Source organism: Physcomitrium patens, chromosome 26 (assembly GCF_059467195.1).
Source record: "Physcomitrium patens ecotype Gransden chromosome 26, ASM5946719v1, whole genome shotgun sequence".
NCBI classification, from domain to species: Eukaryota; Viridiplantae; Streptophyta; class Bryopsida; order Funariales; family Funariaceae; genus Physcomitrium; species Physcomitrium patens.
In genome coordinates this window covers 10,400,417-10,427,762 of record NC_143435.1, presented here as the reverse complement: position 1 = coordinate 10,427,762, position 27,346 = coordinate 10,400,417, and the positions used below count along the sequence as shown (strand labels likewise).

The following is a 27,346-nucleotide window of genomic DNA, read 5'->3' as shown; positions in this document are numbered from 1 at the left end:
CCAAGAAAGAACACTTCTTAATAGAAGTGTACCTATAAATCCTACTTGACTGAATTTATTAGAATATTGGAAATGATGCAATCTTAAATAGAGCTTGACTTCTTGCAAAAATCCTCAAAATTTTGATTTTGTTCCATCAAACTTCTCCATCATACTAATCTTTATTCCCATCATATTTGTAGAAGCAAAATTCTTTGGATTTGGTTTTGAGGTTGATCTACTTGCTTCCTTCAATTGCACAACTTCTTGCCACAAACTTTGAAATTCTTCAATAGGCATAGACATAGTTCCTCCATGATTAGCATTGAAAATACATGAGATTTCCACTCTTAGAGTGTTGACAAACTCATGAAGTTTTGTAATAGTTGCAAATCTATTCTTACTTTTAGTGCAAGTAGCATCCAAATATTTTCCTTTCATAGACAACTCAAACAAATTCAAAAAGTTAAATTAGAGGAAGGTAATCTGCAACCTCTAATAAAAATTTCCACTAAGAGGGGTAATTCACTGTCTTTATGGAAAATATCAGTGTTAAAAAATATTTCTTTTGTTTAAAGGTGGATAGTCCGCAACCTTCAAAATACAATAGAAGTAGGATAATCCACTCGCTTCTAAAACAAGACAAAAACAGTATATTAGTACTCTTGATAAATTGTCACGGACATGAATCTCGAAGAAAGAATATCTTCATTACACTCTTGTATCACTGAAAGGAATTAGAAAGTTATTTAAAGATAATATAATATTGAATTAGAATGGCTATTGCCAAAAATAAGAAGATTGGAAAGTCTTGAAACAAGACTAATGACTACAAAGGCATTGATAAGAGTGAAGAAGGCTTCACTCTTGCCTCCATATATACTCTCTAACTAGGAGCTATGTGGCGATATTCTATAGGACTTCCAACATGTGTTGTCTTTGCTAGTGACATGGCTTAAATTGCAAGGCAAGTTATCTATATATATACCACATAATTAGCTTGTTTTACAAGCTATTACATGGAATTAACTTGTTCTACAAGCTACCAATACATGGTTAATTTGTTGGCGAAGTTTCTAACCCACAAACACATCTAAAGTCAAAACAACGTCTATAAAGCTTCTAAGAAGCTTTTCTAGAAGACTTTATGAAATTAAACTATATTTATCTACTTCTATTTAATCATATAAATAACTATTGGGGTAAATATATATGTTCGTGACAATTAAATACATGTGTTACAAGTTGGACATGTATTATGTGGCTTATGGAATGTTGTTATGTAGTTCTTTAATTAGATAGTATATAAAATGATAAAAGTAAGGCCTTTCTTACTCTTGTCAATGCTTCTCTTGCTTTTAGCTTCTAATTTCAAGAGTATCTAGTCTTCTTGTCTTTGGCAATTGAATTTTAGTTTCATCTTGAATATACATACTTTTTCATTTCTTTTTGTCATATTTCTTTGATATGCAACATGTTTTGTTCATTTACATTCTTCAAGTTCTTGTCTTTGATAGATTAACAAGAATAATGTCATGGTTATCCTTGTTTACTATTATATTTATAAGTAGAGATAATTAGATGTAAAAAAAAGTAGATTAAATTAATAATATCATATTGATGATATTATTAATTTAATCTATGATGATAAATTTAAATTATCTATGATGATAAATTTCTCAACAATAACCAAATTTAAAAAGAAGTTCATGAACAAAAGAATATTGATTATTTCCATGTGAATATTTTAAATTCAATGACTTTTTCTTTGATACGAGTGGGAGGATTAAACACAATTGTGGTTCCCACCTGCCAATAAAAAAAAAATATGATACTATTCAAAAGGAGGTCAAAGAAATGGGGCTCTTAATCACTTCCAAATTGTGCAAGCGATTCATGTCGGCGGCAGTGCCAAGGCTGCGTCTGGCCTATTCATCAGCGAAGTCATGGGCACTGGACACAATCACGTTGCCGCGCGGATCGAAGCTCGGCCGGGCGGTGAGACCACATCCAGATCCATCGATCAATCACAATTTGGTCTGTGATTGATAGCTTGCTTGCTTGCGTGCTGAATTGCAGCCATGGCGTCGTGTGCTCTGCTCCTGCCCACCACGCTTGCGCCCACCGCCCTCCCTGCTCCCTGCTCCTCCGCTCCTACCCACGTCGCGGATGGCGCCCGCGCTGCCGGTGCTCGCCTGCTCGTGTCGTCGCGCGGTGCTGCTGTGAGGCCCAGTGGACGCTTGGAGACACTTGCGTCGATGGGCCGATTCAGGGTGGCGAGGACGGACGAGCGGTGGAGAGTGCGAGTGGTGTGCGCAATGGCTGTGGACTTGGGGGGATCGAGGTCGAGCGAGGGAGCGGGGAAGGTGGAGGCGGGGACGCGGATACGGGTGATTGGACCTTTGAAGGTGTACCATGTGCCCAAGCATCCGGAATTGGACATCGTTGGGCTGGAAGGGGAGGTGAAGGAGGTGGTGACGACGTTCAAGGGCAAGCCGGTGTCGGCGACGCTCCCGTTTAAGGTGCAGCTGATGACGCCGGGCGAGGAGAGCCGGAAGTTCGTGGTGCATTTGAAGGAAGGCGAATTGGAGGTTGTGGAGTGAGATTGGGTGCGAGGGAGGAGGTGTGCTACCTCCTGGTTAGGTCTAATGTAGGCTAGCTATCGAAGAGAGAGAGAGAGAGAGAGAGAGAGCGAGATAGAGAGAGCGCAATGCGAGAGAGGTCGCCGCGTCGCTGGTGGAAATGGATGTTGCCCCATGGTTTTGTGAGTTGAGCATGGCAGAGCGGAATTGATGTTGTTGGTGGGGGTGCAGCAGGCGGTGTAGGATAGATCGATGGCGACAGGAGGGAGGTGGGAAGCGATCGGGTGTGCGTGGCACACCAGCTTGTACTTTGGTGCGACGAAGCGTAGATGTGTGGCACAGTGGCGGGTGCAATGGAATTTGTGGGAATTGTGTACAGTAAGAGAAGAAGGAGACGGTGGCTGCTGCACACTTGCGATGGAGGTTGGTGAGAGGAGGGAGGAAGAATGAGAATGGAGGAGGTGGGAGGATGTAGTGGGAGCAGGTGGTTGGAAATAGGGTGGTGCACTGTGATTGCCTGGCCTCATAGCAGCAGGTTGTGGGGTCAGCTTTGCACGTCATGATTGGGAGTGATGAGGGGAATGACGTTTTCCGTAGGAAAAAGAAATGGCAACGTGAAGCGATGATCTGATTTTCGCCTGTGTGTGATATACCAGACCAAGGGTGTTGTAATTGGTGACATATGCTGGTAGAGTTGTTGACACGCATACTGTGTGCGCAGTTTCATGGGAATCAGGGTGCTTTCTGTTTGTAGCCATTTCTGCTGTGAGCATTAGCGCACACAAACTTTAAATACCTGATTCCCGCATCCGCTCCCGACAATGACGTGGGTATGTATGTCCGGTTATGTTGTCAGAGTTTCTCATTATTTCCAACTTTGATTTCATAGCTTTTTGATCGTGCAGGAGTCGGTGGGATCTTATCTAGCAATGTCTACTCACCGACTCCACTACGTCGTTTTAGGGATCTGAATCATTTGCGCTAGTTGCACGGAGTGTTTCTCAAAATTTTGTGTTTTCACATATAAATTTGGTAACCATGCTGTCACGCGTTGAGAACTGACTTGGTCGAATTTAGGCCGAATTTGTTACATTGGAGTTTCATTTCCTACAACTGGCTGCGGTCATTAGGGCAGTCAGTGACAGAGTACAATTGCAATATATAATTGGGTGAAACAGTTCTTGTGGATTTAAAATTGCTGATGAGGATGCAGAGTTTCTGGAAACTCGTCTAAATATATCATGCAATGTGTGTATCCATCATCTGTTAACCAAGGGCATCATTACAGTTCAATTCATTGTGGGTTGTCTCTGTAGAGGTCCACATTATATGGAATTATTAAAGCAGCAGAAGAGTACAATGGTGAGCTTAACGTGCATTGCAATAGGATATGCCAAGTACTAGTCCCCGCCGAAAGCCAGCTCAACATACTCGAAGTTGGAAGGTAAACCATACCAGTCTCTTTTGTTTAGGTCCAGCGGCCGGAGAGGACTTCCAAAATCCTGCGACTTTGGTGATTGAGGAGACAGTTTCCTAGATGAGGATCTTGGGGTGAAAATCTGCTTCCACAGGCGATTTTCTGAAGATCGACTTTCCTTGCCATACCCAGAGGTGCCCGTGCTTGGAGTGCTTAACTTTTCAGAATCAGGTGATGTTTGAGGCATCCATGTGTCGACTTTCCCAATGCAGAGCAGCAGTTGATGTTGGAGACTTCGGAAGAGTGGATACACCTAACCACGCAGTAGATGTTGTGAAATCAACAAGACATTGAATGTAACGTTAAAGTAGATTTGAGTGAGTGAATCGCAACACAAAATTCTGCATGATTATCTGCTTCACTTTTGATTGTTAAGTAGGGTACATAGAACAGGACAAGAAATCGAAAAAAACGTCGTTTTGTGTACACTAAATCATTTATAAGTCCTCCGTGATTAGTATCAAAGAAATGGGGCACCTTCTTGAGTCCATGAAAGGTGTGGTCCTGCAGTTGACGAGGAAGCTGATTTCGTACCAACTCCAGAGCTCTGAACGGGGTGAACAGCACCTCAGTACTTTTGCACGTTAACACACCATTGCACATCAGAAAGTAAATCACAAATAATAGCTACTTTAACACATACCTTGGGTGTTGACAGAGAAGAGTATAACTGCGAACTACTTGGAAGATGAGGCGAGTCGAGAAATCTTGAACCACTCCCAGTATAGCAACCTTCAATCGACAGTGAACATTAAGTTCATCGCCACGACCAGATAACGAGTAGGGAGTGTTTGAACAGCGTGCTTCATTGACAGTTTCAGAAAATATTTTGTAGTAAGCGAAACTAATATGATACCACACATCACATTATTGATTAAGTTCTACTAAGTAAACAGCACTTGCCAATCATTTCAAATGCACTTCACCAATCGATCCTCACCAGATCTGCAAGCATCTTCAAAACATCCAAAACAAGGCTGCATTCCAGTCCGCAAATAGCTTCAAGCGCCCGATCATCATGAAGAATCGACTCCAATATGGACATTGCAATCTGCAGAACAATTAATAAGCTCAGCACATCTGGTAAGCAACCACTGGAAGGTGTACTTAATGAGAAGTTCATGTGATATATTTACCACTTTGGAGAGTTTACTCCCAATCTCGATGACGTGGAGGCAGGCTGGAACAGTGTCAGATTCAAGTGCCCATTGTATTGCTTCTCGTTCGCAGCCCTGCTTAATTACAAATTAAAAAGTAACATGAATTATATCACTCAGCATTTCATTGTGAAATTTAGACCGCTGTTGAGCGAGAGAGAAGGCAAGCTTAGAAAAGAAAATTTATTCTCACAATCTACACCTTGCAAATCAGGTGGATGACTGATAATGATATTGCTCGAACATTCTCGTACACCTCCTCCGTGAACGCTGAGAGGATAAATGGATACAAGAGGTTTGGAATTCTTGCTGTTTCAAAGAAATTCAGTCAGCTGCTGAACTTTTAATGGACGTGAAAGAGTCCAGGATTTTAGAGAACTTAAATGTGCGCACAATTCGTAAGAGCTGTACATAAAAAAATATCACACCCTCTGAATTTAATCATGCCAGAGTCATCCATGCCCCAAAACCTAGGAGGTGTTTATGAACATGACAAGATATGTTTGTTTTGCTGTAAATACTATCTTACACAAGGGTGCACCAGAATGATTGCATATTCCGTCTGAAAAATGTTTGAATACTACCTCGCACAAATGGAATACGAGTCTCCTCACTGGAAGCTATACACTGTTCTTGGTCAATACAAGACAAGCATGCTTCAGAGGTGTAGATATTACCGTACAAGAATGAAACTTCTCGTCTTCCTCGAACGAAATCACATGAAGATTAGGATGGTGATAATTAGGATTAATTATGTGAACATATGGTCGAATTTGCAATAGATCCTCAATCCGTCTCAAGCAGCAAAGACAACTTCATGAGGCCTGTCCAAGATTGAAGGTGGCCACTGGAGGTGACTAAGATATCACCTGGAAACATGTTAAGACGTTTGCGAGGCGCTTAGATCCTCTCACAGTGAGGTCGCCGGCATAGATTCTCCCGTAGACTGTGATTACTTCCTGCTAATCCGCACGATGTGAATTCTCTGTTGTCAATGTGTAATGTCAGATTTCAACGCTCTTTCTACTGCTGAGAGGATATCTGCGCACCTGAACCAGGATTGCAATAGTGCTGCAGGAGTAGTAGAGCTGATAAGCGGCACTGCGGTAGAAGCCAACGTCCGACTCTCTCCTCTGGGAAAAAGAAGATGAAGTGCTCTAAGGGGAGAACGTGCACTTGGTCTCTTGACAATTCCAATCAGAGTCAGACGGGTCGACATTGCTTTTTTTCATTCAAGGATATGAGGAGATCTTAGTTAAAATCTTAGAATCATAATGATTTACGCTGCTTGTCGGTATAGCAACTGCGTGACAATAGAAACACTAGGCATATTGAATTCTTTAAAATTCCTCTTTCTTGTTTCTAAATTTGTATTGATTGCGTATGAAAAAATGCTCAGCATCAGGATTGGAGGCGTTCGAAAGCGAGCGTGGATAACGATTTCAGGAGCACATCCACACATGAAGCACTGCCTTGTAAAATTTCATCAATCTTAAAACATATGTGCGACCAATAAACAGGTGCAAACCTCGATAAGATGTCCACTTAAGCACCGTAATGCATTTTCGCGCCTTTCGTTGTCTAACAGCTCTAAAATAACCTCCGACAGAGCCATTGGTTTTTTCATGAAGTGACTTTTATGCCGACGTCCGCCTCTCCTCTTAGGCTTCGTTTGCCCACTGGCTGAATGTCCACATGAGCAAGATCGCGTCAGTTTGCTGTAAGGCCCAGCTTAAACAAGATATACATGAATGTATGCAATTCTCGAAGGAGACTAATAGCACTTGGCACAGACTGAGATTTCTAATTTCTCGCCTTACCGCCTTCAACTGTGTAGTTATCAGCCATATCCCCGTCATTTTCGCAATTGTTCTCATGGGATTCGTTAACAGTTGTCTCCTCTTCGATAACATTAGCAAGCTCCTCTTCACGGTCATCATACAACGTGACTCTAGCAGTTTGTGCGGCCAGGCTGTGTGCGTCTACCGTATTGTAATTCTGGCCATGGACATTGTCGAATACATGATGCAAAAATCTCGGAACTACGATGGCTGTACTATTGATCTTATCATAGCCGCTACTGAACGATCTTGTATCACTAAAAATCGTCCCTATGCAGCCTGTGTCTTCAGAAGTGGCATTTCGATGCCGATAAAAGATGTCGTAGGTGGACATAAGCATGTTGAAGGAAGCGGATCCATCGTCAGCTGCTGATCGCTCCATCCATTGACTGTAGTCGAAGCGGCTGACCTCAAACACTTTGTCCAAATCCAACTCACACGACTCCATAGCTGATTGCATCGAAAGTTTCCTCAATTATCGTCAACCATGTCTGGAGCTTCACAACCTTTTCCACACAAGGCAGGAAGTGATCAGCTTCTTCAGAGTTGTTGGTGCCACTCTAACACCACAGAACTGCTGAGGGCTCTCAGAATGCCGCATAATGTACTTCATTGTTGCGACTTCTGCCGATAACAGGCTGCAAGGATGTTCGTATCTGTAATATACTCACCAAGGGTATTATATGAGGAAAGACTCGGCGTTTAATTTCTGTTTTTTGCAATTGGTTTTCCACATGCATGACTATTTCCAAAAGTAATTATTCGATGATCTCGGGGAATTTAATAGTGATGCTTCCAGTGTCGTATATAGTTAAATAATATTAAAAAACACTTTTGAAAAATTATCGCATTCACTAATCACAAAATATTAAACTTTTCTTTTTACTTTTTTACATTTTTTTATGTATATAAAGAAATAAGTGGTACTTAAAATTATAAGTAATTATATCATTCTATAAAAAGTTACAGAAATTTTAAAATAAGGATCTCCTTAATTTTGTTCATGTTATTTTCAAACTTAGTACATGGTTTTTGATTTCAATTCTGATTTTTTTTTTCATTTTTTATTTAATAAATCTCGCAATAATTATTCCCTGTGCACTAGGACTTTGTGATCATTCAATTATTTGCATTGAACTCCGAACTTGTGAAAATGACGCTTTTGTATTCTACAACAGCATTTCTAACACAAAATCACTTGACATCTCCAACTTTACTTATGTATCATACTTTTTTTTTTTAAAACAAAACAAAAAAAATTAAAATTTAAAATCTGAAAAATTCCAAGCTGTTCTAGAATTAAATTTCTACAAAGTCAAAAAATCCAGTTCTAGAACTTTGTAGAAAGGCTGAAATGTTGACACAAGTTGTACAGTTACTTCAAACCATAGCGATCAGATTCCGAATGAACGAAGTCATTCATCTCGTGTCCTGCTCTGAACACGTTCATAGCAAGAATGTGTTCAACTTGCTGTCATAGCTTCCCACCATTTCGTCATTTCAATCCATGACTTTGCATTCTACGCATCATTCACTACGATTTCATGTTCCAGTATGAGTTTAAATCTGAATGCGCATTGCGACAGTCATTCAGAATTCCTCGTGTTATGTATTCGTTAGGTATGCCATTTTAAAGTGAGCTTGAATTGGGTCACCGGTCTTGAATCCATGAGTACAGTCTCCTATGTGTCTGCATTAAGTGGTGAGAACTTTAGTAACGTTCCCGAATTACTTTAACGGTAGCGTGTGTAGTTATTCCTTTGCGCGGTGATGCCATAGTGGATCCTTTCTCTGACCAAACTGCACGAGCGTTGGAAGTGATCCTGAGTACGAAACCTCTCCTGCTATTTTGTCCAGGATTGTAATCGGAGAAAGGATTACACCGCCTCATGCGATGAAGACGTCCGATCTGATGGTGAAGGCATTGGAGAACGAAAATATTAAGTAAGTGATATTTTCAGAGTGTGTTGTATATGAGATGTTGAGTAATCCAATACAATTGAGGTTGTGTTGGTCCTTTGTTAGTTCCATCGCAGTTTTTATTTCTCAGATTGTTTGAATGACGGTAGATTTCACTTCGCTAAATGAGCCGCGTGCAAGGTACTGATGCTTGTGTGAGCGTTGTTTTGTGTTTGCGAGAATTTGAATGTGCGAAGGGTTAATCTGTAGCTCTTACTTTTAGGGATTTATTTATTTATTTATTTATTTATACTTTGTTGCTTGTGACATCATTCTTCGAAGCTCATGCATTCAGTTTCTTTGATTTGCATGCAATATGGAAACGAAAGGGGCTCAGAATACTGACGTCTACTGCCTTTGACATTTAACCTGATTTAAGTTTTCAGAATGTTCTGCAGACAAACTTAATATTTCTTGTATTTCGTTAACAATTCTTATAAACGCACAGAAGAGTGACCCGTCAGGAAATTTTGATTATATTTTAGCCCGCTTTGGAGGTTGCATTTTGTACGAAAGCATCGCCACCTAGTTGAGTTTAACGTCATGTGTTCATGGAATGGTTGTCCATTGTTGGTTGATACCGCATGAATACCAACGTCGATGTGTGTTTACCAATATGGCCCATCAGTGTGGTTGTCAAAACTGAATGCCACCTTTTGTGGATGCCTGGCAACTCCGTGGTGGAAACTATTCTAATTTTGTGATGAGCAGATACATATTTGGAATACCAGGAGAGGAGAATCTGGATTTATTGGACTCATTCAGGAATTCTCGTATAAAGATGGTGGTGACACGACACGAGCAAGCGGCTGGCTTCATGGCCGCCACAGTGGGTCGCCTTACTGGGAAAGCCGGCTGCTGTTTATCTACTCTAGGTCCTGGTGCCACCAATTTTGCTACAGCAGCTGCGTATGCTCAGTTGGCTGGATTTCCTATGGTGATCACATTAAGCTCTATTGGACAAAACTGTGGGGAGGTGCAGATTTCGTTAATAGATATTTACGGTATTTCGTCGGTGTTGGCTCTTGCAGCTGGGAGTGGCACCTCTACTGTGGTGTTTTGGCAATCGTGATCTATGAAAATGTGCTGTAAGCTTGAATTGATTGAAAATTTTCGTGTGTTGGAATTTGGAACAGCTTATGATAACAGGACAGAAGCCAATTCGGAAGAGTAAGCAGGGCTCCTTTCAAATAGTTGACGTTGTGGAACACATGCGTCCATTGACGAAGGTATGTTGAAAACATTGCAGATACAGGAGAAACTATGCATTACCGTCTTGAAAATGTGGTTAAGCCTTTTCATGAGTTTAATCAATCTAGTCCTTCTACCTTTAATTAGTAAGTGAGAGCATCAATGTGGGTTGGGGTTTTGTTGCTCAGCAGTGACAGTGCTATTGCATACAGTTCACTAAGCAAGTTGTGGATGGAGATTTGGTACCTTCACTAGTGAGGGAGGCAATTCGAGTTGCAGAAGAAGAGCGACCAGGAGCTGTGCATTTGGAGTTGCCCGAAGACATAGCAGGGACAACCACTGAATCACACCCATTTCTTATCTATCCAGTCAGACGGCCGATAGCCGAAGCCAAAGCAATCGACAAAGCAGTTGATATGATTCACAGTGCTTCACATCCTCTTCTCTTAATAGGAGCAGGAGCAAATAGGAAAAAGACTCAAAAAATGTGCGTAGCACTGGGTCTGTTCCTGTCCCACCTCATTCGATAAAAAATACAAATATATGTATTTTTAAGAACAAAAACAAGAATTTAAAAGCATACAAACGACCAATTTTGTTATTAAAGAGAGTTTATAATATGAGCAGTGGTGATGGTGCTTGTGTAAAAGTAAAGTCTACATTGAACATGCCTGTGGTTGATGTGGCAGGCTCAGAGAGTTTGTAGATACGGTGCACATTCCTTTTGTAACGACTCAAATGGGCAAGGGTGTCGTGACTGGTATTTTCTGAATAAAATGTGTTCTTTTGCATCAAACTTTTTGTACAAACTATACTATTTTATTCCTCAAGGTCACCTCTTTGTGGATGTGGTTGGAAGTTTGTTCAATTGATATTTAAATTTACCTGAATTGGTGAACCGCTATTTTTTGTAGAGGAGCATCCTTTATATTTAGGGTGTTGTGCACTATCAGCAAAGGATTTTGTGCATGTGTGTATTGAGAAAGCTGATTTAATCATCAACGTTGGACATGATGTGGTTGAGAAGCCTCCTTTCATAATGAAGTATGTATGTCTCATTATATTTTATCTAGTGTGAAAATAGATATCTTATAGCAACCAGTGCTTTAATCCGCAGGGAACTCGTGAACATTGCCGAATCTGACCACTTTTAACCCTTGAGACTTTTCTTCAATATCTTGTTTGATTGCCACATGAGTTTTGTGGCAGATTTGGAGAACCGCCTGTGGTTATTCACATCAACTTTTACTCTGCAAAAGTGGATAATGTTTATTTTCCACAGGTTGGACAACCTTGACTTCATTCAATATGTTTTTGTACTTTTTATGTTTTTGATACTGATGAAGTGTAGGAGGTGTTGATCCATTATTTATGCTTGGAGTATTGCGCTATTCTACTTTTTAATATTTATGAGTTTTGAACTTATTGATTATGCTTTTGTAGTTGGAAGTTGTAGGTGACATAGCCAATACAATTTGGCAATTGAAAGAATGCTTGAAGAATCAACCGACTTGGGACATTGACTTTGTGATGAAGGCATAGTTGACCTAATCCTGGAATTTTTTGTTTTTTGCTAATTGCAAATGTTCAGTTTCAAGAAATTGAGGGTTCAATTTGCTAGACAAACCAGTGCTGATGTAACAATTACTAATGGTAAGAAATTTGGGATATTGGCAGGTAAAGAAAGATTTGGATAAACACTTGACTAAGGGTGTTACCGATCCTCGCTTCCCTCTTGTGCCACAACGAGTGATTGCGGATTTGCGGTGAGTATACAAAAATATTTTCAGGTTATTTGAACTTGTTATGTGTTCCTGAACATGTTAGTATTATTCATCATTGAATTTTCAAGAAAGATATCTAATATTTCTGTAATAACTGAATATCTTGGAAAGCTAATGACGACCTTTTGTCTACAGAAGACAAGTTCCAAATGATGGCATAGTGTGCCTGGACAATGGTGTGTGAAAGGGTGCATTTAGATCAAGCAATACTTAATTAACTTCTAAGTTGTTTGATATTGTTTAAACATGTTTGATTCTTAAAAGCGATAACATCACCACAAATAATTGATGAACTCAAATCTTCAAATTGTAACAGGTATGTTTAAAATTTGGTTTGCAAGGTGTTACAAGGTAGTGATCATTCTTGCCTCATGATTTTTCTTAAGTTAAACGTACATGGAGCAGTTCTATCTTTGTAATTGGGTGTAGTCCTTGTCAATTAGTATCCTCTTTACTTTCCATCTTTACACCTCTCTAGATTTCCTATCCACGTGAGAGTATGTATGAACCTTTTGAATTCTATTCTACTCTGTTTGAAGAGTTGTAAATAGATCAATAATTCTGTTTGTAAAGTTTAATTAAAATACTTTTGTCCAAGATGTTTTTAATAATTGGCATTTCTGTAAATGCAGGCCTATGAGCCAAACACGTTGCTATTAGACAATGCACTAGCAACAATGGGTGCAGGACTACCATCAGCTATGGCAGCAGCATTGCTTCACCCAGAGAAGAAGGTTGTTGCTGTTTGTGGTGATGGGGGTTTCTTGATGAATTCACAAGTAAATTCTTCATTTCTGTACTGGTGATTTATGGAAGTTTAGATTATTTGGGCTCTTCGAGTCGAAATTTTGCGCAGACAATAGTTCTACTTCTTTAACATAATCAGGTCTTTATTTAAGATGCATGTATAATTCTAACAATTAGTTGTTCCTACTGAGCTGCTTCACATTGTTAGTATTCTCACTTACTCTCAGACAACGTAAAAAATTAATACCATTATCTTTCTTTCAATCATTTGGTTTTTTAGGTGGGTTTTTGTCTCTTCAAGAAACTCCACATATGAATCCAAAGAACATCTTGCAATATTTGACCTAGTCTTATGTCTTTTGCAGGAGCTGGAAACATGCGTTCGGTTAAAATTAAACTTGACAGTTATAGTTCTTAATGATAATGGTTATGGCATGATTAAATGGAAGCAAAACCTTGCAGGATTTGAGGAGTATGTAGCCATCTAATTTTGCATAGATATTCTAATAGTTGTAAACTTTATATGCAACCTTCATTTATCAAACTTAACAAGGATGTGAGAAGAATAGGATATATATTAGGACCTTCTATATGTGCTCATATATAGTGTTTGCAGGTTCGGTTTGAATTTAGGAAATCCGGACTTCATTGCATTTGCAAACAGGTGAGTTATGGTTGGCCGTCTTCATATAATGAAATTGAACATGGTTTCGACACAAACACTAAATTTTTTTTCTGAAATGTATATGAATCTAGATTATTGTGAGGATAGTTTTATTTATTTAGGCCAAAAAATCTTTTTGTTCTTTAGGAGTCCCTTTTAATGTGGCTAAAGAGTAGCATATGTGAATTCATTCATTTTTTTTATATTTAAATGATAGAGTTCTTGTTTGTACTGTGCTAGTTATCATGTGAAGGGTTATCGAGTGACAAGGGCAGATGAGTTTTCAGATATTCTTCACGAGTGCTTCTATACTAGCAAAGATGGAGTAAAACTTGTTGAGGTGAGGTTAAAGCTCTCTAACACTTTTCATTACTCAAAATTTTCTCAACTTTTTAAAACTGATGATCAAATTTTGAAAGAGACTTCGTTGCCTCTGTAATCTTATGTGTGATAACTTTGGTTTGAATCAATACGTTTGTCTTTTGCAGGTTCCCATTGACTACACTTGGGCCAACGAAATTTTGGACCATGAACTGCCAGGCATGTTCGTTAAGCGCAAATCTGAGGCAGCAGCTGGAGTGGTGAGTCCTAGACAGTGGCTCATGTTCTTCCCATATTGAGGTTTTGATCCACTGCTTTTTCCAAAAATAGATTGTACATGAATTTTCATTTCTCGCTTTTCTAAAATCAGTATTGTAGAGTACAGGCAATTTCAGAAGCTTTGGCAAGTGCGGCTCCGGTTGCAAAATCCTCTAATTTGGGCGCAGATTGACACTTAAATTACATAACTTAGATTGACACTTAAATTACATCACTTAGATTGACATAATTATTTTATCTTTCCTTTTTTCATTAGGTAATTTCAGATGTACCAAACGGTTAATTCTTATTGCAACTTGCAGTAAGGATCTGAACAAATAAAGAGAACCTACATCTAAATTCAGACGCTAGGGACGATTGGTTTACTTCTAGGAACAAAAATAAAAAACCTCATGCTACCCTTCTTCAACGTAGCATTCTTTGCTAGCATCAAAGTCATCTTCTCAACTATTTTCTGACATGGGTGTGGTTAGGAAGTGCTTCGGCTCGAGGTCGAACTCAAAGCCTTCTATAACAGCAGGTGTTTTCAGAATGTTCAGACTTGCTCTTTCATCATCTCCACTCCATTAACTTCGACTACTCTGATAGTGCAGGAGATTTTCTGTCATTTAAACATCTGCTCTCATTGCTGTAACTTGCTGGATCTAGAGCGTTGCATACATCATGTTGCGAACTCCTTGGTTCACGTTGGTAAGTATTGACGCAGTTCTTAACCAGGCCGAGTGTGACCGCTAGAATTGATCGCTCGTCTTTTGATGAAACAGTCGTCAGGGAATATGAAGTTACAGCAATTCGAATTTGTAGAAGCGGAGATCATGTAGAGAAGTCATTTTCTTAGAGCAAATTTTTGTTTGCACTTATACATTTGCAATTCTAGTCTTCAGCAGATGTGTTTGTTAGCTTTTGTGTTCATTGAATGCGAATTGTTGTGTGGATGATTCCAAGGCACTGAGAGTTGCTGTCATTATTTGTAGGTACATTGCCACATTCTGGCTTATGAATATCTAAGGTTTTGGGATGAGGATTAGATAAGAGAGGCAGTCTCTGATCTGAAAAGGCATCTTTGCTTTTTTGGAACAAACTTAAAGAGTCAGACATACGATTGATCTGTAGTGCTATTACAGTTTATGAATAAAGTGATGAGTAATGTGAAAATGGAAGATACGATTCATAATAAATGCTTTGATTTGTATGCTGCGTGTATGACGATTGCTTCAAGGATGCAGGGATACATTACCGTTGTCTTCCTATCCACCGTATCCGTGGTTCGCTTTCTGTTCTTACTTTGAGTTCATCTTCGGTTGAAATTTTGCAAATAATACCAAAAATCTTCATTTAATCGTAAACGAATTTACTAAAATAGAAACTGAAGACACTGCTTGTGATTCAAAATGCTCAACAAGATGTGATGAGGATTTTGCTTTCAGTTCATGAGAATTTCGGTTGTGAACATGATCCACCTGCAGGAGCCCTGCGTTGAAGAAAACCAACTCGTCAACCCAAATTTCGTCAGTGTCACACTCAAAAATCGTTTAAAAGCCGCAAGACGCCAGACCATGAGGTAGTCGTTTTAGATAATAAAACAATATTCCATCTTCAACCGGCATTCTGTAATGAGTGTAAGAATGATGGATCATGATGGTGGTGGATATATCAGCATCCAAAGTTGTTGCTTCGGTTGTGGCCAAATGACTGGCAGACTCTCGTAAGAATTCGCCCAATTCTCCACTTCACAACTTGATCCGGGTTATTAAGGAAGTTCAGTCTCAGACCCTTACCAATCCCGTCGTAGTTGCAGATCCTGGTCATCCAGCAGTATAGAATCTTACTGTCAGTGCATAGGTGAGGCAGTGGTATTTCCTTCAAACCTGACACGACAACTTTTGAGGGTGCATTACCACACAGCATAAAAGCTGAATGCGACCACGTCCATAGTATTCCTGTTCTACTGCAAGTGGATGTTCGGAGCTTGCTTCAAAGCAATGACCGCTTAGTAGATCTATTCCTCTGATATAGTTGAAACCCGCTTTCAAGCACAAGATAGATTAAACCTCGGAATTGATCAAAATGTAAAAAAACCACTGTTGCGAAAAACGTGAGACCCATTACAAATCAATCAAGAATGTGGGGAGGGGTTTGTTTGATTTTGATGTTGCTATTTTTTTTTTTTTTTTTGATTTAGAATTTTGACATGTTTTGAATAAAGGTGGCATATGAAGGATGGAAGGTTGTGGCGGTAATAGAAAACATTGTAGAAGCAATAGCAAAATCTATGGAGGCAATAGCAATATACTTAAAAACATGTCTTTAGAAATGATATTATTGTTTGAATAATTGCTTATAAAAAAACATATATTTCTTGATAACATCATAGTAACATCAAATATTATATGTATTACATTTTGTAAATTATTTTGCATAAGCATATTATAAAAGTTAAAGTATAAACCAAAATATAATTTAAAATAAGGTGGTCTATCTATAATCAAATTCCAAGTTACACTAAGTCCAAGGTTACTAAAGAGAGTTATAATTAGATACTGTATGTAATATGAAAAGCTTAATTTAATTGACATCTCTTAGAATTAATAGAACTTGGAGTTGCCAAGGGAGTGGAATAGGAGATCAAAGACTTGTGATAGGATTTGGAATTGCCACTAGAATAATACAAGAGGTTGTAATGGCATTTGTAGTTGTCATAAGATTATGAAAGTAGGTTGAAAACTTGCTACATAACTAGGAGTTGCAACAAGACTAAAAGTTGACAAGAAAGTGGATGAGTAGTCACAATAATGTTGTATTACATATTGTCTTATTTGGGAATGAACAAAGCACTTGAGTTTGTAAGATAATGTTGTATTTGGTAACTAACCAAGAATCCTAATAAAATCTTAATAAAATCCTAAATTAAATCCTACCAACACTAGTTAATTCATGGTGAAATTCTAATCTTAAATCTCAACATGTAACATTTTATAAAAAGTGGATGTAAAATCATTTATAAGAATTTATAAATTTGAGTGATTTCTACATTATTTAATCTGACTTTGATGTAATTTTTTTTTAAAAAATTAACTTAATAATATTTTAATATATAATTTTTATTATTTATTATTTAGAAGTTTAAATTTGTATAATTTATTAATTTTTTCCATATACACTAATAAGCCACACAAACTTGGACATAAATTTTTGATATAAAATCTATTAGATCCCAGCATGCTTTTATAAAATTTAGAAAAATAAAATTTTAAAATAGACTTGTCAGTTCTTATAATTATTTTTACTTTATAAATTTTTTAGTTTTTTAATTTTAATTTTACTTTATATATATATATATATATATATATATATCTATCTATATATATGTATATATACTTTTGTTCTTTAGATGTAACCAATAAAATCAATACTTCTCTAAAAAAAATATTGACATTATTGGTTACATCTAAAGAACAAAAGTATATCTTTGAGTGTTAAGTAAGAATACTAAAGTAGTTGTATCCTACATGTTGCTTTATTGTTAAATTGTTGGTTTCTGCATACATTGGTACAATAAATCATTCATAGAGTTAATCGGATTAACATGTTTAAAAGACTAAAAAAACATCAAATTTAAAAGTTAATTTTCAAATTTTCAAAAAATTGGTAAAAGTCGCAAAGTAATTGCAAAACTTAACCATAAGAGCATTTTGAAATGTTTATTTTTTATTTATATTAAAAAAAAAAAAAAGGCAGAATAATGAAAAAATTCGTTCATATTTATAAAACTGAAAAGCTAAAAGAAATGGAGTATCACAACTTCAAATTTGATATAATGCAATTTCCTTATCTATCGAAAATTTCAGAAAGAAAGAAAAGGAAATAATTTAATGATTGAGTTTTAAAATAGAACCTCTAAAATGGAGATTAATTTACTATTGTCATTATTATTTTAAGTGATATGCTTCATATTTATATTTATCATAGATGAAAATTCAGATTAAAATTAATAATAATGGAAAAAGTTTAAGTTAAGAGAATATAATTTTAAGATATATAAAAGAATTGTTGTATATTAAAAAGTATTGTGCAAAATATTTTTCAATTCATATTTATTTTTCTCTCTCCTCCATTTTCATGTATAAATATTACTTATAAAAACTATCACTTCCAGGTGGTATGTTGTATTTCAACAATGCTTGTAAAGTACAAATTTAACTTCTTCACATGGAGTTTGAAAGAAGCATTGCTATTCTGATTTTTAGTATTCATTATTATTAATGTTATCATGAATTGAAGTCTAATAAGTGAAAGTTTAAACGTAAAAATAAGATTCTTGATATTTTAATTTGAGGTGTTCTAAGACTTTATATATATATATATATATATATATATATATCTGTTTTTTTATATTTTGATAAGATAATCTTCAGAATTATTTATTTATTTATTTATTTTATATCATATATAAAGAGAACTGTATCAAGCTATTGCTCTACGTATGTATCAATAAAAAAATATATTTTAAAATTATTATCATGTGATTTTAAAACACACTACTTGGCTAATTGTGTAGTTGCTATTTAGCATTACTTTACTAAAATTTGTGCACTAAATGTTTTCAATTTTTTTAGAAGTTTATCTATATATATATATATATAATTTTATTTTCAATAGTAAAGAATTTGGTGGCTTGAAAATATCTCACAGAAATGATATTCAAATTCAATTAAAATAATTGAGATATTACTTCAATAATTTTTTCTCTTCAATTATAGGGGAACAAAAAAACGATAACGAAAAAGAAAAATCTAAGTGTGACATGAATCTTTGAATTGATCTTGAGTACAGGTCAGAGGATCACCAAATATTCCACAAGGTATATTTACTACACATTGAGTATTTCAAAAATAAAATTAATCTTAAAAAACAAAATCTGAATTGTACAAATCATTAGGAAAAAAATTAAAATAAAAATAAAATTTCAACAAATATATTCACAAAAAGTATGATCATATAATATCATTTCGAACATGAAAATCTTGAAATAATTAAAACTGATAATTCAAAAAAATATTATTAAATACAATTTCAAAAAATTACATGCATGCATGAATTAATGTATTTTTTCTAATAAGTCATAAAAATTTAACCTTCAAAAATACAAGAAGTATGTAATTTAATCATATTTTAGCATGTCAACTTTTTTGAGCTCAATACAACACTATCTTTGGAAAAATAGTGTTTCTAAAATAGAATTTTATTCTTATTTTATTTCTATTATAAATTTTATTATTTCAATAGAAATAAAATAGTAAAATAATTATCTTATTTTTTATTTAGAAAATTTGAAAATTTTGGTATTTTCTACATAATTTGTTCTACAATTTATTTATATAATTATTTTATTTTTTTTAAATACAATTAAAATTTGAAGTGTGCTAAAAATATTTAACAAAATTTGTGCACCTTATAATAAACTTTTGGATCTTTACTTTTATGCAAGGATTTTCTTAAAAACCAATTTAAATTAGATAAGATTATTTAAGTGAGTTCCTTCTCAGTTTGTTTTTATTATGTATAAAAAAAAAAAAAAAAAAAAAAAAAAAATTGTAAAAAACTAGACAATAATTCTTTAAATTTCTTTCAAATTATACTTGTGTTTTTTTATATTCATTATATGATTTAAAAAATACACCATATTACTAGATATATATATATATATATATATATATATTTTACTATCCTTTGGAAAAATAACTCTAATGCATCTAGAATATATAATCACCTCCTATATCATACATATCTCTTAGTTAGCTTTTTCTTTAGGTATGTAAAAACTCTATCTTTATTCAAGATTTTCTTTTTCTTTTTCATAGAAGATTTATTTATTTATTTTATATTCTTATACATACAAAGTATCCATTAAGTGCATACACTCTCTAATTTAATTCTATAAAAACTATATTTAGTGTGCAAGTAGTGTCTGATTCATTAGAAAGACTTATCTAACTTTCTAATGTTTATTTTTGAAATTACTTATATTATATATATCTAGAAAGTTATTAGTGCCACCACAATTTTGTTAGTGCCACCACAACTTGTCATGTTACAACTTCAATGTTAGGCATCTCTCAAAGTTTGAATTATCCTAGTATATTTTTTAATTGATAATAGTCTATGTGAAGTTTTGGATCTTTGTGCAATCTTCACTTATATTCTAAGGATTTTGTGTTTTCTAAATGACAGATTCTTTAAGCAAATACACAATTACTACCTCTGCAACATCTATGCCACTAGATTTGGTGTTTGTAATGTTATTATTGAATATGTAGACCTAAATTAGCTACAAGCTTGTATTGTAAAGCTCATCAATTAATACTTGATGGAACTAGAATGGAGTGAGGGGAAAAAGAGAAATGCAACGAGAGGATGTTAGTACATAGAAGAGTTGGAAATTAGAGGTTGTATTTGTGTTACTACAAAACTTTATGAATTAGAGGTTTTAAGCATTAATGAGGAGATATCAACCAAGGAAATTATTTAACCAAAGATTAGCAAGAAGACTTTGATATTGAAGAGCAAAAAAGAGAGTTAACTTGCTCATTTGATTTTTATTAGCCGTTTTGCTCTTGGAGCAATTGTTTGGCACAAGAGCAAGGTCCAAGGTCGGGGCTTATAAATAATATTTTTTAACAAGAAGATTTTTAGAATTTACGGAAACTTGTGGTGGTATTAATAAAAATTGTGGTTGGTGGCAAGTTGTAATAATAGCAGCAAAATTATAGTGGCAATAGCAACATTATATAGACACATGCAAATGCTTATATTGAATGTTTTTGCTTTACTTCAAGAGTATTGTATTGTGTTAAATAAATTATTAATATATAATTTTATAATAATAAATCACAATAAAAACTACATAACTAAGATTTACAGAAATAGATTATATAAAGATTATAAAAAAAAGAAAATGTTCAATAGGTCAAATTTTATACTAAATCGATCCATCCATGTTAACCATCATGAAAAAATAAAAAAGTTTCTAAATTTATTTTATTATTGGATTTGCAACCAATAGAAACCAACCACATTCATCATAATTACCATACTCATCATTAAAAATAGATCTATTTAGTGAACATATGGGTCTATTCAACATTCCTCTAAAAATATTAAAAATACCTATATAATTTATTTTATTTTATTTTTTTAAATCTTAAAAAGTATAACCATATGATTATACTAATTAATTTTTTTGATTTAGCACAAAGTGCGGCATTTAAGAGGGGACTCTCTAGTGCCCTGCTTTAGATTCACGAATAAACTTCACTGCTAAATTTATAAGTTGTGTATACAGATAGTAAGATGGGTGTGCTTAAAAACACAAATTTGAAAAGCTCTATTACTCTGTTTATCCAAAAGATTTTCTAAGGGACCACAAGCTTGAAACAATGATGTGACAACTTGTGCGTCTGTTGATATTTTAGAAAGGCCATAACTATAAAATAAATTGAACTATTCTTAGGCAAAGTGTACGGTCCATCAGTTCATTCTTTCTTCTTTCTTTTATTATTTGTAATAACTTTTCCAAATTAAGAATGTTAGTTAGAAAACAACACCACATGTTATTGCCGATTTAAGTGATTGTATTCTTGGTATATGTAAAGAGTTTTACATTTCTAATGAACTTGTTTTGTTGACTCATTTAATTGCATTGTGGTTAATAGATTATTCTTTTGAATAAATAAGTGTTGTGTAATTGTGTTGTAAAAAAAAGATGATTTGGTTTTCAAGTAACTAGAGAATGAAATACAATGTGATTGATCACATAGAAGTAAAAGAATTGAAGATCAATTGTGATACTTCTTAGTATGTCAAATAAACAAAGAGTCCAAATATAAGCTATTGTTACATTGAGTAGAAATTTTGGTGTGTAGAATCCTCCACTTGCCATTCATCATCACATTATGAAGTGCTAACTGAAAATGTTGCCTGCAATCGAAGTACCAATCGATGATAAAAATAAAAAAATTGTAGTAATTCTAAATACGTTGTAAAAGGTTTGATTAATGTAGGTTGCAATGCATTAATAACGTCTCACATTTAAGTTATAAGTTACATCAAAGTTCACAAGTGGGTTCAATCCGGCTCGTCAACATCGGATCTCAGCAGCAAAAGTTAAAAAATGACACAATTAAATTTGCATTCCTTTGCTTCGCAGCATCTTCGTTTGTTCCTATATCCGCCGTGATTCCAAATTAAGCCCCCTCCCTACTTTCCAAAGGCAAAGACCATACCCACCTATCCCTCAACCAAACCCTCTATGATCCTGACTGGTAAAAACTTAGACTTTTCTACCGCAAATCAGGCCGTGCACGACTACACCTCTTAATCCGGTCTCCCAAAACCTGGTTGTGTCCCTGATACTGATACTCACCGCATCGCAGTACATCACCTCTCTTCCCCATCCTCTCCTTCACCTCTTAGCAATTCTTTTGTATATCACAACTTGCTGTCATAGCTTCTCATTTCGTCATTTCAATCCATAAGTCTGCATTCTACACATCATTCTATTCCCTCCACCCCATCCCATCCACCATGCTGCCTCTGTACTCTGTTCATGAACTCTGCCCCATACCAAGCGCCACTGCCACTCCAGAATTCAGCTCCACTCTCCAACATTCGTGCGACTTGCAGCAGTGCTCAATGACATTGCTCTCGTGAAGTTACAAGCACTTCCTCTTGGTGGGCGAATGCTCTACCATCCCTACCACATTCCGCACGTCCATAAACCGACTCCCGCAGATAGTTCCCCATCCTATGTTGTCACCAAAGGAGCTTCACAGAGTACAAACTGGTTCCAGTTTTGCAGAACAGTCTGGTAATTTCTCCTCATGACTTCATTCTTGGTCATACTAATCTACCTGCAATCTCAGCCCCACTGCCAATGTCCGACAGATTCATCGCCTACCAACGTCGAATATCATGGACATCACACTTGACAAAACCGTCACTCTTCAATGTCGAACCAAGACGCAACTCCTCACACCACGCACACTCCTCTGGGGGTCATCCAGCTCATACACACACACAATACAACGCAGAGACAGCAAGCTATTACATCTGAGTACCCGGAACTCGTCACTGCGATTGCACTGCCACAGTGACGTACAATCACGTTAAACTACAATTGCTCCAGCTTTTGATGATGATGTCTTGGTTTCGGAACTTTCAGGATGGGTCAAAACGACCTCCATCCTTGAGCCACATGCAAACACCACAGCCCACAAATCAGAACCTTGCATTCTTCATGACCTTATCGGCGTGTTCTTCACAGCATGATAAACAACTCTGCATACCTCATCAACGAAACCTCCTCTGTCGGATTCAACATGAACGAGGTGTGTCCAACTTCCAGCCGCAGTTGGCGGTAGATGACACATACGTCTGTCATAAACATTCCGCCCTTTCCCAAGTCTGCCAACCACACAAAATAAACAGTGCATACTTCACACAAAACCACCACCTCAACGACGCCCTGTATCAACCTGGATACCAAAGTTACCATCCATTACTCGCTTCAGTGCCATGGCTGCGAAGGACTCTTTTCTATCTACCAATGTCGCCATGGCCACACCAGGATTGTCGAACACGCTGTATATTTGTGCATAGAATTCCTCTTGAGGCCAATCTAGCTCAGCCTCAGCATCCATCGCCTCGAATTTTCGGGTCAGGATTTCGGCAGCGAGTGGAGACAAATTGTGCAGAATCAGTGCTTCAAAAGTCCTCGGATAATCCACTGACATCACAAGCAATATCCGCTGTAGCGATGGAGGGTCTAAAGATGCGAAAACTCGAGCTATTGGTTCTGCACGTGGTTGGTGGTTCTGTCCTTGAGGATCTGTACTCGTATCTGCATCTCTGTCTGTTTTGCCCATGATCATATCTGACACACTTAAAACTAGTGTCCTCAATGCTTGAATCTCTGCATCTGCGAAGCTTTTCGAGGAAACGTTTTGGTTATGCAAGTTCTGATCAGCACCTGCTGTGCTTGGTCCAACCACTTCTTCGACAGCAGACTGGATTTGCTTCAACGGGAGACTGGAACCAGCTTCCTTTGCTCTGCAACTCATTTCAGTGGTTTTGAGGTCTTTTGATTCTTTGGGTACATGTTTTGATTGCCTACGACTTTTCGGCTTGTGTTTGGACCTAGCATTTTTTTGCAGCGTAAGATTCTCCCTGTGCCTCTCCTGATCTTCAGCATCTCCACTTACAGGTGCAGCTAGCTCAACAGAATCCCCAGATTTGCCTTCACCATTCGCAAGAATATTTATACCTACAACGCTAGTCAAGGGTTCTTTCAAACAATCCGTCTTCTGTACGTTGCCGGGACAATCACCCGAATTCACCTTAGCTCCCCCAGTTGTAATATCCTCAGCGACGTTCCTTCTAAAATCCTCAACTATTTGTTCTTTTTCGCAGTCAAGGAGATTGGCAAGCAGACGCCGAAGCAGGTAGGCGTCCATGTGAGTTCCGAGTTTCAGAGATATCTTAGATGGCCACCAAAAATTGATTGCAATAGTTACAGCATCGCTGTTCACTTGATGATACCAACCTTCAGGTAAGAACAGTGCATCGCCAGCACGAAGGATAACGCTCTGGTAATTCTGCATTGCTGCAAGGAACCTAGGGTACTTGGCAAAATCAGGGTTGACGAAATCCACGCTACTATGATTCGAAGCTTCTCCAAAGATTGGCAAGGGATAAAGAGAAGGAGCAGCTGATGGTGGCCAAAACTTTACTTCCTTGCACCCGGATACTATGCACAGAAGATTATGATAAGGATCATAGTGCGTGCTCGAACTGGAGCCGTTCACACTCATCCAGAAATTTATGGCAGACACCGATGATTGCAAAAAACTGGGGGTATCTATGTCTTCTCTCAAAGGACTCAGCGGATCGGAAGTCGCTGTAATCTCTTCGCTGTAGATTCCAGCTTGAGCAAGATAAAATTGCAGATCCCGCAATTCCATAAAAGCAAACTCTTCCGGCATCTCAATTGAAGAGGGGCTTACCCCGGCGTTCCTGGAGGAGCGATCTGCTAGGTCAAGAAATGACTCAAAGGAAATCGGTATTCTTTCGTGGCCGCGGATGTCTCCGTAGAAATTCGATCCAGAGGTTGTTGCCATCACTTGTACTGTGGCAGGCCCTGCCAAATGCTTCAGGCGCTGTAAACCTCCTTTGCAAGGATTCCAGAGGTTGTAAGCAGGCCAGCTCCTTATGCATCCTTTAAAAACAGCAGGCACGTTGCCATCTTCTATTGTCGCGAACTCAGCAGGCGAGGGCAAGTTGTTGAAGTGCCGAACGTGGAGATCCTTTTTCTCCATCGAAACTCTCTTACAGCACTGTCGTTATTGATGCAAAACTACAACCCCGAGAATTCAGAATGGAACAACCTACTAAACCCTAAACCATCCCGAATGCACCCTTCCAGCAGAAGACCCTTCGTTGCATTAGCTATCTTCGATTCATTCGAAGCTACGATGATCACTTTAACAGAATCAAATTGAATCCTACACTTACAATTGGGTATACGAATCAATACCTGCTGTTATGTACCAACCCACGAAGTTAACACACAGCATTTATCCCAACCATTGAAGTAATGGGAAGCCTCCATTAGCGCTTCGGGAAAATCTCTTCCTACCCCACATGCTCGTGTAATCGTAGCTGCAATCTCCTCCTGTTTCTCTTCGAAATCTGTGATTCCAACGCACACCAAAAATCACACCACGGAATCAAAGCCCTAAACCCTGATAAAATCGGCATAATCTTTTTTCTTCTCAATGAATACCCATACCATGCCACTGACAATCGACTTTTTCATCCCTCAGGATACTCTTATGAAGATTCTATATATCCGGTATACTCTCAATGCCAACGAAGTGCAGTCCGGAATTCGCAACTCCTGAAACGTTGCCAGGTTCATCACCGTACGTACAAGAAGCTGCAACGTGGTCATATGACATCAGCCATAACCAGCAACAGCCTCGGATATCCTTGTAAAGGCAGGGTAATGGTAGAGGGATGCCAATGGCCTCCAACACAATTGCTAGAGTCGGCGATATCTCTGATTTTGATCGCCAGCTTCATTGTTTCCATGCAAGCATCCTGCAGTCACTGAAAAACGGATCACAATGGACAATCCCAGTTTGATGCGCAAATTCACCACTCCAAACCCTGAACATTGCTTGAGCTCAGTTCCAGCCTACCGCCCAGCTTTGCATGCTCCAATTAAGCAACGTGTCTTACGACCGCGATGATCCTGCAGCACCGGCGACGTGATGGGGTCATAAATGTGTCCTGGTAATGGAACATCCCAGGAATGGCTGGGACATCTGTGCAGCAACAGGAATGGAAACATTGAGACATGCTCAGCATTCTTCGTTGGCTGAGACTGGATTTGTTGGTAAATAGTGCTCTGTCCCCACTCCATCGACTGCACCACATTCTGAGCTGTAATTCTAACTTCTCACATGAATGAGAGCCACTACTTGTCTCATTTAGTGATCTTAATATATAGATTGGATAAACTTGTGTTGTTGTCATAGAAAGTGTGAATCAAATTTAGTATCTTTTGAACCAAAGAACATTTTTCAAATACAAATATAATACAATGTAAATAGAAACAAATAAAATACACAATAGAGCTTTGAAGTATAAAGTAGGATAAGTAAATCCGTGCTATTGTCATAGATAATATGCAAAAAAAGTAGTTAATTTTGTACAAGGAACTCCTTGAGTAAATAAATTGGAAATTGCAAATGTGCAAATTGCTTTCTCTATAGAATGAACGAAAGTTGTTTTTGTTGTAGAAGTTAATGTAATCCATAGAATGAACACCAAGTTTCTAACAAATTTTTCTTTAAGAATTCTTGCTTCAAGAACTCAATCTATTAGTTATGTAATTATCAATCGGGTTCCATTACAAAGTCCCTAGTGAGGAGCAATATTTCTTAGTAGCATCACTGAAGTCTTAATCTTAAGGCAAAGCCTTCATTTGGGCATTCCAAATGAATTAAGCAACTTGATGAATTGAATTGGATAAACCTAATTATTGTCAATACCATCTTTAATAACAACATCATTGGCACTTAGATATTCTTGTTCTTCTTTGGAAAATATAGCCATAATCTTCTCATTAATATCCTCTACATCATCATTCCGTGTAGATAAAATGATTCTATTTTTTAAGAAGGCATCATTTGCTGCACCATCTTTTGCTAGCCTTGGATAACCAACATCAACTAAAGACATTAATTGTTGATCAACAATCATGTGATTAGGAAGTATAACTATATTATTAGGCAATAATAATAC

General features: G+C 37.0%; 4 protein-coding genes across 15 annotated transcripts; 2 read left to right on the top strand and 2 right to left on the bottom strand.

Moving 5' to 3' along the window:
* Window positions 1-1,910: 1,910 nt before the first annotated feature.
* LOC112277714 (uncharacterized) lies at window positions 1,911-3,369 on the top strand. The gene is made up of 2 exons (XM_024510360.3): window positions 1,911-2,602; window positions 2,793-3,369. The coding sequence occupies exon 1, from the start codon at window positions 2,061-2,063 to the stop codon at window positions 2,580-2,582; it is 522 nt and encodes a 173-aa protein (XP_024366128.1). The 5' UTR covers window positions 1,911-2,060; the 3' UTR covers window positions 2,583-2,602; window positions 2,793-3,369.
* Window positions 3,370-3,843: 474 nt separating this feature from the next.
* LOC112277713 (uncharacterized) lies at window positions 3,844-7,748 on the bottom strand. Of its 2 annotated transcripts, XM_024510358.3 has the most exons (11): window positions 7,016-7,747; window positions 6,724-6,878; window positions 6,245-6,328; window positions 6,065-6,154; window positions 5,780-5,822; window positions 5,398-5,504; window positions 5,175-5,270; window positions 4,979-5,089; window positions 4,682-4,770; window positions 4,516-4,585; window positions 3,844-4,291 (listed from the first exon to the last, which is right to left on the bottom strand). In XM_024510358.3, the coding sequence occupies exons 1-11, from the start codon at window positions 7,494-7,496 to the stop codon at window positions 3,962-3,964; spliced, it is 1,656 nt and encodes a 551-aa protein (XP_024366126.1). In that variant the 5' UTR covers window positions 7,497-7,747; the 3' UTR covers window positions 3,844-3,961. The 2 variants fall into 2 exon arrangements, with proteins under 2 accessions (XP_024366126.1, XP_090104135.1); XM_090248009.1 differs by lacking the exons at window positions 5,398-5,504; window positions 5,780-5,822 and having other exon boundaries at window positions 7,016-7,748.
* A 621-nt stretch (window positions 7,749-8,369) lies between these two features.
* On the top strand, window positions 8,370-15,171 carry LOC112277820 (uncharacterized). 9 transcript variants are annotated; one of them, XM_090248008.1, is made up of 19 exons: window positions 8,370-8,656; window positions 8,894-8,980; window positions 9,707-9,932; window positions 10,132-10,224; window positions 10,399-10,673; window positions 10,876-10,946; window positions 11,101-11,230; window positions 11,396-11,468; window positions 11,630-11,722; window positions 11,864-11,952; window positions 12,106-12,146; window positions 12,287-12,321; window positions 12,603-12,704; window positions 13,083-13,189; window positions 13,334-13,381; window positions 13,622-13,721; window positions 13,870-13,962; window positions 14,575-14,671; window positions 14,956-15,171. In XM_090248008.1, the coding sequence occupies exons 1-19, from the start codon at window positions 8,607-8,609 to the stop codon at window positions 14,979-14,981; spliced, it is 1,836 nt and encodes a 611-aa protein (XP_090104134.1). In that variant the 5' UTR covers window positions 8,370-8,606; the 3' UTR covers window positions 14,982-15,171. The 9 variants fall into 9 exon arrangements, 7 of the variants coding, with proteins under 7 accessions (XP_090104134.1, XP_073387652.1, XP_024366339.1 ...); XM_073531551.2 differs by having other exon boundaries at window positions 8,461-8,656; window positions 12,109-12,146; window positions 12,603-12,749; XM_024510571.3 differs by having other exon boundaries at window positions 8,464-8,656; window positions 12,603-12,749.
* A 6,973-nt stretch (window positions 15,172-22,144) lies between these two features.
* LOC112278089 (lysine-specific demethylase JMJ31) lies at window positions 22,145-26,221 on the bottom strand. Of its 3 annotated transcripts, XR_016501221.1 has the most exons (4): window positions 25,827-26,205; window positions 25,572-25,726; window positions 23,326-25,371; window positions 22,145-23,224 (listed from the first exon to the last, which is right to left on the bottom strand). XR_016501221.1 is itself a non-coding variant. In XM_024511157.3 (2 exons), the coding sequence occupies exon 2, from the start codon at window positions 25,351-25,353 to the stop codon at window positions 23,494-23,496; it is 1,860 nt and encodes a 619-aa protein (XP_024366925.1). In that variant the 5' UTR covers window positions 25,354-25,391; window positions 25,572-25,776; the 3' UTR covers window positions 22,145-23,493. The 3 variants fall into 3 exon arrangements, 1 of the variants encoding a protein (XP_024366925.1); XR_002968589.3 differs by having other exon boundaries at window positions 23,326-25,391; window positions 25,572-26,221; XM_024511157.3 differs by lacking the exon at window positions 25,827-26,205 and having other exon boundaries at window positions 22,145-25,391; window positions 25,572-25,776.
* Window positions 26,222-27,346: the final 1,125 nt, after the last annotated feature.